This window comes from Physeter macrocephalus, chromosome 18 (assembly GCF_002837175.3).
Source record: "Physeter macrocephalus isolate SW-GA chromosome 18, ASM283717v5, whole genome shotgun sequence".
Taxonomy (NCBI): domain Eukaryota; kingdom Metazoa; phylum Chordata; class Mammalia; order Artiodactyla; family Physeteridae; genus Physeter; species Physeter macrocephalus.
Window position 1 is genome coordinate 44,172,700 of NC_041231.1, and position 12,591 is coordinate 44,185,290.

The 12,591-nt window shown below is 42.9% G+C and overlaps 1 protein-coding gene across 6 annotated transcripts in view; it reads left to right on the forward strand.

Annotated features, from left to right (window-relative positions):
- Positions 1–12,591, forward strand: part of SCAP (SREBF chaperone) — a 112,176-nt gene that overhangs the window by 53,218 nt on the left and 46,367 nt on the right. For 5 of the 6 annotated variants that reach the window (XM_055080182.1, XM_028478459.2, XM_055080183.1 and 2 more), the window contains one exon: positions 6,455–6,678. In XM_055080182.1, coding sequence (XP_054936157.1) covers positions 6,557–6,678 — 122 coding nt within the window. In that variant the 5' untranslated portion in view covers positions 6,455–6,556. Of the gene's footprint in view, positions 1–6,454; positions 6,679–6,791; positions 6,879–12,591 lie in introns of those variants that run through there. The other variant, XM_055080184.1, reaches the window with a different exon arrangement.

The following is a 12,591-nucleotide window of genomic DNA, read 5'->3' on the forward strand; positions in this document are numbered from 1 at the left end:
TACAGACCAATATCACTGATGAATATAGATGCAAAAATTCTCAACAAAATACTAGCAAACAGAATCTATGGGTGCAAGGGGTGCAAAGGGGTGCAAGGATTCTTCCGTATACGCAAATTAATGTGATACACCATATTAAAAAACTGAAGAATAAAAAGCATATGATCATCTCAATAGATGCAGAGAAAGCTTTTGACAAAATTCAACACCCATTTATGTTAAAAAAAACTCTCCAGAAAGTGGGCATGGAGGGAACCTACGTCAAGATAATAAAGGCCATATACGACAAACCCACAGCAAACATCGTTGTCAGTGGTGAAAAACTGAAAGCATTTCCTCTAAGATCAGGAACAAGACAAGGATGGATGTCCACTGTTGCCACGCTTATTCAACATAGTTTTGGTAGTCTTAGCCACAGTAGTCAGAGAAAAAAAAGAAAAGGAATCCAAATTGGAAAAGAAGAAGTAAAACTGTCACTGTTTGCAGATGACATGATACTATACATAGATAATCCTAAAGATGCCACCAGAAAACTCTAGAGTTAATCAATGAATTTGGTAAAGGTGCAGGATACAAAATTAATGTGCAAAAATCTCTTGCATTCCTATAACAACCAAAGATCAGTAAGAGAAATTAAGGAAACAATCTCATTCCCCATTGCAACAAAAAGAATAAAATACCTAGGAATAAATCTACCTAAGGAGGTAAAAGACCTGTACTCAGGAAACTATAAGTCACTGATGAAAGAAATCAAAGATGACAGATACAGATGGAGAGATATACCATGTTCTTGGATTGGAAGAATCAATATTGTGAAAATGACTATACTCCTCAAAGCAATCTACAGATTCAATGCAATCCCCATCAAATTACCAATGGCATTTTTTACAGAACTAGAACAAAAAAATCTTAAAATTTGTATGTAGACACAAAAGACCGTGAATAGCCAAAGCAGTCTTGAGGGAAAAAAAACGGAGCTGGAGGAATAAGACTCCCTGACTTCAGACTATACTACAAAGAAAAAGATCCCAAACTGCCAAAGCAATCTTGAGGGAAAAAAACAAAGCTGGAGAAATGAGACTCCCTGACTTCAGACTATACTACATAACTACAGTAATCAACACAATGTGGTACTGGCACAAAAACAGAAATGGAACAGGATAGAAAACCCAGAGATAAACCCATGCACCAGTGGTCAACTAATCTATGACCAATGAGACAAGGATATACACTGGAGAAAAGGCGGTCTCCTCAATAAGTGGTGCTGGGAAAACTGGACAGCTGCATGTAAAAGAATGAAATTAGAACACTCCCAAACACCATGCACAAAAATCAACTCAAAATGGATTAAAGACCTAAGTGAAAGACCAGACACTATTAATCTCTTAGAGGAAAACATAGGAAGAACACTGACATAAATCACAGCAAGATCTTTTTTGATCCGTCTCCCAGAGTAATGGAAATAAAAACAAAAATAAACAAATGGGAACTAATGAAACTTAAAAGCTTTTGCACAGCAAAGGAAACCGCAAACAAGATGAAAAGACAACCCTCAGAATGGGAGAAAATATTTGCAAACGAATCAACGGACAGAGGATTAATTTCCAGAATATATAAACAGCTTATGCAGCTCAGTATTAAAAAAACAAACAACCCAATCCAAAAATGGGCAGAAGACCTAAATAGACATTTCTCCAAAGAAGACATACAGATGGCCAAGAAGCACATGAAAAGCTTCTCAACGTCACTAATTATTAGAGAAATCCAAATCAAAACTATGATGAGATATCACCTCACACCAGTTAGAATGGGCATCATCAGAAAATCTACAAACAACAAATGCTGGAGAGAGTGTGGAGAAAAGGGAACCCTCTTGCACTGTTGGTGGCAATGTAAATTGATACAACGACTATGGAGAACAGTATGGAGGTTTCTTAAAAAGCTAAAAATAGAATTACCATATGATCCAGCAATCCCACTACTGGGCATATACCCACAGTATGGAGGTTCCTTAAAAGACTAAAAATAGAATTACCATATGACCCAGCAATCCCACTACTGGGTATATACCCAGAGAGAACCATAATTCAAAAAAACACATGCACCCCAATGTTCAGTGCAGCACTATTTACAATAGCCAGGACATGGAAGCAACCTAAATGCCCATCGACAGACAAATGGATAAAGAAGATGTGGTACATATATACAATGGAATATTACTCGGCCATAAAAAGGAACGAAATTGGGTCATTTGTAGAGACGTGGAAGTAAGAAAGAAAAACAAATATCATATATTAATGCATATATGTGGAATCTAGAAAAATGGTACAGATGAACCGTTTTGCAAGGCAGGAATAGAGACACAGGTGTAGAGAACAAACATATGGACACCAAGGTGGAAAGCAGGCGGTGGTGGTCTTGGTGGTGGGATGAATTGGGAGATTGGGATTGACATATATACACTAATATGTATAAAATAGATAACTAAAAAGAACCTGCTGTATAAAAAAATTAAAATAAGAAAGAAGGAAGAGCTCAAATCAGTAACTTTAAGAAACTAGAGAAAGAAGAAAAAGAAGAGCAAAATAAACCCAGAGCAAACAGAAGGAAGAAAATAATAAAAACTAGAGTGGAAACAAATGAATAGAGACTAGGAAAATAACAGTAAATAAGAGCAAGAGTTTGCCCTTTTAAAAGATCAACAACTGAGGAAAAAAAAGAGGAGACTCAAACAGCTAGAATCATTAATGAAAGTGGGGACTTTAGCACCAAGCTTTCAGAAATAAAAATGATTTATAATACTTGGAACAGGAAATATTATGCCAATAAATTAGCCTAGGTGAAAATGGGCCAATTCCTAGAAACACACAAACTAACAAAATTTACTCAAGAAGAAATAGAAAATCTGAATAGATGTAACAAGTAAAGAGGTTAATAGTTTATAAATTTCCCACACAGAAAAAAAAAAAGCCGAAGGACTTCCCTGGTGGCGCAGTGGTTAAGAATCCACCTGCCAGTGCAGGGGACATGGGTTCGAGCCCTGGTCCGGGAAGATCCCACATGCTGCGGAGAGCACCTAAGCCCGTGTGCCACAACCACTGAGCCTGTGCTCTAGAGCCTGCAAGCCACAACTACAGAGTTCGCATGCCACAGCTACTGAAGCCTGCACGCCTAGAGCCCGTGCTCTGCAACAAGAGAAGCCACCACAGTGAGAAGCATGCACACCACAACGAAGAGTAGCCCCCCGCTCTCTGCAACTAGAGAAAGCCGGCGCGCAACAACGAAGACCCAATGCCGCCAGAAATAAATAAATAAAATAAATTTAAAAAAAGCCCAAGATCAGCTGGCTCCACTAGTAAATTTTAGCACATGTTCAAAGAAGATTTATCATGAACTGTTCTATAAAAGTACAAAGGAGCACTTTCCAAGTTATTCTACAAGGCCAGCATTACCCTAATAACCAAAGCCAGACAAAGACATAAAAAAAGAAAGCTACACACCAGTATCCCTTATGAATATAGACGCAGAAGTTCTCAATATTATTAAACCGAGTCTAGCAACATTTAAAGGGATTATACCCAGGAATGCAAAGTTGGTTCAATATGAGAAAAAATCAATCAGTGTAATACACCTTATTAGTAAGATAAATAAAAAACCACATGATCATCTCAAAAGACACAAAGCATAATACACTTTCATTATTAAAAAAAAAACACTCAACAAACTGGGAATAGATGGGGACTCCCTCAACTTGATAAAGGGCTTATATGAAAAACTTCCATGTAATACCATACTTAAGGTGAAAGACTGAATGCTCCTTTCCTAAGATCAGGAATAAGATGCATTCTCACCACTGCAATTCAGCATTGTACCAGAAGTTCTAGCCACAACAATTTTACAAGAAAAACAAAAGGCATCCAGATTGGAAAAGAAGTTAAATTATCTCTATTTGCAAATTACATGATCTCATATATATAACATCTTAAGGAATACACACACAGACACATGCACACATGCACAGGTTCAGTGTCACTAGCCATTAATTAGGGAAATGCAAATTAAGATCCAATAAGATACTAATACACTCTTATTAGTAGAGCTAAAATAAAGAGTAGTGACAATACCATATGCTGGTGAGGATGCTAAGAAACGAAGTCTCTCATGCTGCTAGTGAAAATGTAAAATGGTATGGCCACTCTGGAAAATATTTTGGCAGTTTCTTAGGATAAATTTTGCTTTGGAAAAGCTTTGTGTTAAAATGAATGCAGTGGAGTAAAGATGAATATACCCTCTTGCTCGGTTCAGGTAGTGGGCTGTGTAATGAACTAGAATTTGGATTTTTTTTTAAATTTTGTTTTCCTGGAGCTGTGAAAATTAGCAATTAGTATAACTAATAAGGATTAATGGAAACTGAAAACGACTAAGGTCATGTCAGAAAGATTTGTATTTGCTGCAGAATTGAAGTGAGATGGTTTTTTTCTCGTATTAGTAGTTCCATGTATAAGAGAACCCACCCACCCACCCCCCTGCCCCCTGCTTCTTGTGTTACCGATTTGTGTGCGGAAGAGGCCTGAGAAGGAGATTAGGATTAGTAGGATCCAATTTCCTGGAGGGCTTGGTTTTGGGACACTTAAGGGAAGAGATGTGGGGCTTGGCAGAGGACTGAGGTTGGAAAAGCTACAACTTGTTTATGGCCATCAGTCTTCAGGGATCCTCTTGACAGCGTCTTTCCACAGGCATATATCTCATTAGTGTTTGTTTTCCCCCTTGAAGAAGAACGGAGGGTTGGGGACACAGGAGCAGAGACGTTGCTTCCCTGGAGTCCTTGTTTATGCTGGGTGGTGAGCACTGTTGCTGGTGTCCTGCTGCAGGTCTACTGCTTGAGACCTTTTTGAGCTGTTATGTTCCAGGTGAGCCTTGTGAATGGTTGAGCTGTTGTCAGCACCTCTGCTCCTTGGGTCAGCAGCTGTCACCTGCCGATTTCTCTATCTGTTGCCTTCTGAATTGACCCACAAAGGGTTCTTTGTACTATTTCCTTAGAGGGTTCTTGGACTGGAAAATTGCATGTGCGCCTGAGACTTGTGCTTCCAGGAAGGTGGATGGAGTGGTAGCCATTCCTTCTTGTGAACTGGCTGTGGTGTGACTCCATTTGCTTCTCCCTTCTGGTCTCACACTTCTGAGGAATAATCTTCTTGGCCTGGGTGTTCATCAGTGAGCTGAATCAAGCCAAGATACATGTCTGGGCAGGTTCCCTGTAGCACAGACCAAAGAAAACAGCAACATGGAACAGGAGAAGTGGATTTAAACTTGAATTTCATTGGCGAGCTCAGCAAGGAAAGGAATTCTAGATTCCTGGGCCCTTCTGCTAGTTTTCTATTCTGATTTTTTTGGTTTAAGTTTCTCTACTTGGAAGCAACAGAAATTAACTGGCTCACACAAGCAAAAAGAGTATTTATTGGAAGGATATGGGGTGGCTCACAGACTGGAAAGAAGAGCTGATGAGCTCGTCTTCAGAAAGGGCTGGAGCCAGAGCAGCTCCTGATCTGGGGAGCAGGAACCTCTTGGGGAAGAATAAACACCACCGTATCCAGTTTTGCTTCTTTCTGCTCAGAAGTCAAAGGCCAGGGAGAGAGGCCTAACCAGCCTGGCGGGGGTCAGGGAGGGGCACCTTAACTGGCCGTTATGTCCAGGCCAAATCCTGTGGAGAAAGGTGGTTCTCAGAGCCACACTGGACTGCTGTTACTCCAAGGAGACAGCTGCTGGGCAGGCAGAAATAGGAGGGGCCCTTTGCCCTCACCCTCCCAGGAACAACTGGGGGACCAGGAGCAGAGACTTCTAGCCAATACCACTGTCACAGTGAATTTTGTTTTATGTCAGGGGCTTCGGCTTTTTGGTGTTTTTGTGTTGAGGGCTGACCCCACTGGACTTTCTTTATCAGTGAATCACTGTTTGTGTAAGAATGTGTTTTTTGAGGGATAAGTCCTTGTATAAAGGTTTTTCCCAAGGATTTCTCTCGGTCTGGCCTGTTTACAGAGAATGGCGGGGGGAGGGTTTCCAGAATGTCCATTTGGCCAAGAGCAGCTGAAGGTGCTGTCTGTTACACAGGAGTGCTTTCGTGTGCCACGTGTGAGAAAAATGCCCTCTCTAGGGAGTGGCCCTTTAGAAGTGCCTAATATGGAAGAGGATTGAGAGTTTATTACCAGAGCTAGAGAGGCAGTTTTTTTGTTTCTTTGGTTAGACTTACTTAGACACTACCCACAGTCACTAGGAGCCGACCAAGATTGTGTGTGTGTGTTGTGTGTATGTGTGTGTGTGTGTGTTTTGGGATTGATGTCTCCAGATCTTGCATGTAGGCCTCCTGATTCCCTATCCACGTCCCTACCACCTCCCCCAGCAGCCCTAGTGTTGAGAGCCAAGTACTCTTTGTTAATTGGCTTTTCTTCCTTCTTGCCAGGTGCCTGCCTGCAGATGGTGTCCATTGTCAGTGCTGTCCAACGTGTGCCAGGCTGATCCATGGTCACTTTCCGGGATGGCAGCAAGGTGACTTCAGCTGAGGATGACCCTGACTGAAAGGCTGCGTGAGAAGATATCTCAGGCCTTCTACAACCATGGGCTGTTCTGTGCGTCCTACCCCATCCCCATCATTCTCTTCACGGGGCTCTGCATCTTAGCCTGCTGGTATGTTTCCAAGTTGCCCTGGATATCGTGGGCCAGTGCCTTGGCACAATAGATTTCCTAACCCTGACTGTTCAGTAGCCCTTGGACTGTGTGCTTTTTACACAGTGGAACTTGAGGCTCATTGGATCTGTCAAGTGGAAAGCTCTAGTCCTGGGGTGTTTAGCCACGACAGTAAAACAGTCCAGGCTGGCCCTGACTTGGTGAGTCACCAGATTTGTTCACATTGCTGGTAATCTGTCTCAAAATAATGTTTAGATGTTTCTGAGAAACTGCAAGATAATTGAAAGCATGGTCTTTTAATTTTCCTTCTCAACAGTGGCAGCTTCCTTTTGGTACCTGGTTAAGAGCAGGAGCCTTGGAATGTTGCAAGGCAAAGTCCATTTGAACAATTCCTTGGACACTGTCTTGTAGGGTAACCCCAGAGACTTGGTTTTCTACTCTCTAGTCATTTTCTTGTGTTCATGTGGACCCTCCTTCTGACCTCTGGTTGATACTTGGGGCCTGCTGTGCTTACCAAGAACTTTTGTGACTGTCATTCTGTCATAGGGCCCCATAGAACCCTGAAGAGTATGGCTGATGAGGACATTGTGAAAGGAGAGGCTTGATGTAAGATGATATCCAATGGTCCCCTTGGCTCTCAAACACTGACAGTCATGAAAAGAGCCTACCTGATTATCCTTGTCTCTGGAAAGAATTCTGGTTTCCAGATTCATTGTACATCTAACGTTTATAGATGTTTTCAGTGCTGTGCTGGAAGGATGGTTCAGGACAGAACTTGCTATTCAGTTGTTAATGATCCCAAGTTCTTCCCTAATTAGGACAAGGAAAGATGAGCATATTCATTGAGAATTTCCTGCTGGGTGCTGTGTTGGTGCTTCAGGTATATAATTAAATGTCTAATTAATCCTCATAAAAACCTTGGGAAGTGATCCAGTTTTATTTCCATTTAACCAATGGGGGATGGAGGATTAGAGGCTTGCCTGGTCTACACAACTAATAAGTAGGGAAACTGGGGTTCAAATCCAGCTTTAAAGGGATTCTGGTGCCTGCACCTGTGGCACTCTGTTCCCCCTGACTCTCCTCACTCTGGCTCAATGTATTTATACTGATGTTTAAACTTTGTTAATTTGTGTTATACAAGATTAGACACTTGTGGCTATGTCCTGTAACTGATGAATTAGGAGTGTTCTGAGAACCCAGCTCTTGGATTTGCTTGTTTTTTTTTCCTGTAGGTTAATTGACCCATCTGTCTCTTTTAAAATCATACTTTTCTAGGCCTGGCCTATATGCTAGGGCAGTGGTTCTTAAACCTGAGCTAGCATCAGAATTACTTGGAGGGCATATTATACAAGATTGCTGGGCCCTACCCCAGTTTCTCATTCATCAGATCTGGATAAACCCAAGAAAGTGCATCTCTAAACAAGCTCCCAGGCCTGGGGACTACATGCTGAGAACCACTAGGCTGTGTGTCTCTCTTGAAAATTTCTCTGAAGTTCTACCATGTCTCAGCTGAAAGTATTTTCTCTTTTATTCTAACTTCTAGAGCAGCAGTTTGTGGTGACACTTACGGTTATTATTACTCGTATTGCCTTCTATTAGAGGTGGGTGGGGTCCTGCTCTCCCTTCATAAATTCTCAGTTGATAGCGTCTTTATATGTGTATGTGTATGGTAAGTAAATACATAATGGATGAATACATTGAATTAAACTTGTGTTCTCTGTGGCAGGGGTCCCCAACCCCTGGGCCATGGACCAGTACGGCCTGTTAGGAGCCGGGCCGCACAGCAGGAGGTGAGTGGCGGGTGAGCGAGCAAAGCTTCCTCTGCGCTCGCCATCGCTTGCGTTACCGCCTGAACCACCCCCACCCACCCCCACACCGGTCCATGGAAAAATTGTCTTCCACGAAACTGGTCCCTGGTGCCAAAACGGTTGGGGACCTCTGCTCTATGCGCAGTGTAACTTGAGGAGGTGGTTGTGATTCCCCTTCCACAAAGATGGCTCTCTAGCTACCGGAAAAGGGAAGGATGTTTCCTCTTTGCCATTCATCTTCTGAGGATTGGATTTGGCCAGCTGGGACCAGGCAGCTTCCTGGACAGAGAAAGCAGGCTATGTGTAGCAGCTGCAGTTGTAGCTGGGTGCAATTGGCCTTTATCTTTGAATGAATAATTTGATATCACACAAGTGTTTCAAAACAGATTGTCCTTGGATTTATGACTTGGGGGCCTCTGGTATGAAAACTTTATGAGATGGCTAAGGTCTCAAGCGTGGAAGACTCCTTCTCAACTCTGGGTAAATTAGAATGGGATGGAGGATGGGGGAAGAGGCAAATGTGATAATAACCATATTTAACAACCAGTACAGCCCAAATGCAGCCAAGCTGGGCAGACATCTGTCTTATATCCCACAGGTGTCTTGGCTGAACATTAGTCCTGAGAAGGGAGTGGGTGAGCCTCAGGGTAGGATTGGGCTGATAGGAGGGAAAGGAAAACTAATCTTCACTGAGCACTGGCTTTGTGGTCAGGTGCTTCCACACACAGTATTTCATTTGATCGCCTAACATCCTTGGAGGAGGTGGTTATTCCCTAGTTCTTTTGCTGATGATGAAACTAATGTGGAGAGATAGTAAGTGGTATGTGCTGCAAATGGCCGGTCTGTGTGGCAGATCCAAATCTGTACTTTCTCCACTTCGCTGTGGTGATATGAACTTTATGAAGAACACTGTTTGGCGCTGATACCTTTCACTGCAGGGAGTCTGCTCCTTGAACGAGAAGCCTCAGAAAGAGAATCTCAGTTGCAGTGGGCCAGGGACAGGGCCTGGCAGGATCTGCCTGGACAGAGTATAGAGAGGCTTTTTGAGGCAGTGGCCCTGCATAACAGAAGTTGAGGAGAGAGCATAAAATTAGGTTTTACAGCCCCCTCAATAAAGATTGCTATAATATATGCCAAGAACTGTGCCAGACCAGTGACGCAGAACACAGTCCCTCCCACAGTCTCGGCCTGAGAGAGGTAACTGCAGTGCCATTGGGTATTGTGCGTAGCAGATTTGACCTAACCTTGGTGCAAAGGGAGACAGCGTTAGGGAGGCTTCCAGGGAGGAGAACGAACACCTGAGCCGAGCCCTACAGGAAGAATAGGTGGCATCTTCCTTGCCTCCTTTCCTGTTTATGGTTGTGTTCATTCAACTCGCCGCTCTCCCAACAAAAGCACAGGGAGACTACTACCCTGGCGCACCCCTCTGAACCTGCTGCCTCTTTTGGTCCCACTCTCTAAGGGCACTATGGTTTCCTCTTAACTTTACAGTCACCCTGTACTGGGGTGTACTGTCACATTCTTAATGCTGTGTACTTATTTTTTCAAACCAGCATCTTTGTTATGTGATTGTAAAGGAATTTTTAAAATTTCTTAAAATCTGCTTGGTTTAGGAGAAAATTTCTAAGGCTAGATGAAGTCCCTCAACCTCCAAAGATGATAAACGTTGTATCAGAAAATCCAGAGATTCTGGGCCTTTATGGACAGAAGACCAGATATTGTGGGCCCAGGGCACAGGCCTCCCTATCCTCTTCTGTATGGGAAGCTTTTCTATCCAGAACATCTCCCCTTCTGCCAGAGCTTCAGGTTGCCTGCAGAAAATAAAGTGTGGTTAATAGATAGGTTATTTTTTTTTCATATTCTGTAATTTTTTTTTAATTGAAGCATAGTTGATTTACAATGTTGTATTAGTTTCTGGTGTACAGCAAAGTGATTCAGTTATATATACACAAATTCTTTTTCATATTCTTTTCCATTATGGTTTATTACAGGATATTGAATATAGTTCCCTGTGCTATACAGTAGGACCTTGTTTTGTCTATTTTATATATAGTAGTTTGTATCTTCTAATCCCAAACTCCTTATTTGTCCCTCCCCGACCCCCTTTCCCCTTTTGTAACCATAAGTTTGTCTTCTATGTCTGTGAGTCTGTCTCTGTTTCATAAATAAGGCCACATTTGTGTCATATTTTAGATTCCACATATAAGTGATATCATAAAGTATTTGTCTTTCTCTTGCTGACTTCACTTCATATGATCATCTCTAGGTCCATCCATGTTGCTGCAAATGGCATTATTTCATTCTTTTTTTATGAGTAGTATTCCATTGTATATATTTACCACATCTTTATCCATTCATCTGTCAAGACATTTAGGTTGTTTCCATGTCTTGGCTATTGTAAATAGTGCTGCTGTGAACATAGGGGTGCATGTATCTTTTTGAATTTTGGTTTTCTCTGGGTATATGCCCAGGAGTGGGATTGCTGGATCACATGGCAACTCTTTTTTTGTTTTTTTAAGGAACCTCTGTACTGTTTTCTGTAGTGGCTGTACCAATTTACATTCCCACCAAGAGTGTAGGTGAGTTCCCTTCTCTCCACACCCTCTCTGGCATTTATTGTTGGTGGATTTTTTGATGATAGCCATTCTGACTGGTGTGAGATGGTACCTCATTGTAGTTTTGATTTGCATTTCTCTAATAATTAGTGATGTTGAGCAGCTTTTCATGTGCTTATTGGCCATCTGTATGTCTTCCTTGGAGAAATGAGTAGACAGCTTTTAGTAGTTTTATTAGATACTCAGATTCCATTTAACTGCTTATCTTTATTGTACCTGGAATGAGAGAGTTGTTCAGCTTGAACCGAAAGGACTGCTGCTCTTGTTACCTCTGTCTGGATCTAGCAGCTGCCTGGGCTGTGGACCTGTTCATCCCACTGGATCACCCTGGGAGCCATAAATGCTCTTTCCTCTGGGAAAATCTGATGAAACTTGTAGCAAGTAGGCACTGTGGCAAGAGGTATCTGTTTACATTTCCTAGAGGTTAGGCCACCAGGACCGGAGGTGTGGCTCAGCAGCAGTCCAGCAAGGCAGAGGGTGCTGTTTCTTGGGACCTGTCCTGGGAAGTGGTAGGTATGCTGTGGAATGAAGGAAGAGTGTCTGGGTGCCAGGCCAGCTTAATTGCCCTATGTGTGGGTCAGAGGCTAATGTGAGGGGTCATCAGGTCACCTGTGATTCCATAACCTGCTGGTCATGGTTAGAGAGGGTGGATTTTAACTTGGAGAGCAAGTTGGAATCATGATGAGACCATTCCAGATCTCCTGAAGGAGGATAATCCTACAGCCTGTGTGGGTATCTGAGAGCAGACTTGGCCTCTTCCTCCTTCTTTTTCTCTGGAGGAAAGCAGCACCTTCAGGCTGAGACTGGACATCTCAGTTGTGGTGGCTTCTGCTCTCAACCTCTCTCCCTTGTCTGCCTACAGCTCAGGTTTCCCCATGATCATCGTGACCCCTTTGTGGGTGGGCACACAGGAGACTATAGAACAGGCTCCCTCTTTTTGTACCTATGTGGCCACTCTCTGGACACATTTATATTCCTTTCATGAACAAGAAAGAAATCTGAGTAACTGAAGCCCTGTCTGCACCTGTGCTTTGGAGAGCTGGGCTGGATAGCTGAGAACAAAGTCCCAGAGCACCACTGACCTCTGCCCCAAAGCCTAGACTCAGGAGCCCAGGGGACCAGCTCCAGCAGCTGCTCCTGGGTCCTGTTCAGCATTCCAAAGCCAGAGCCTCCCTCCAAGCAGAAGTTACCCCTGACCTCACACACGAGCTCTGGAGAAGCTCTGAAAGGCTTGTAGGAGATCAAATACTGCTTTATCACCCCAAATTTCCTCCAACCCCCAATTTCCTCCAACAGAAGAGAGATCAGGAGATCTCAGAAATTTCCCTTTATAGTCTTTCACTACCCCACCCCTAGTCCTGTATTGTTCTCCCCTGAGAAGGGAAGAGAGAAAACATGTCCCACTCCTGATGTCTCCAGAGAGGTGTCCTGTGCCACATCTCTTGAGTGTCATTTTTCTGGTTGCTCTTCCTGTATGTCTTCAGTGTCTC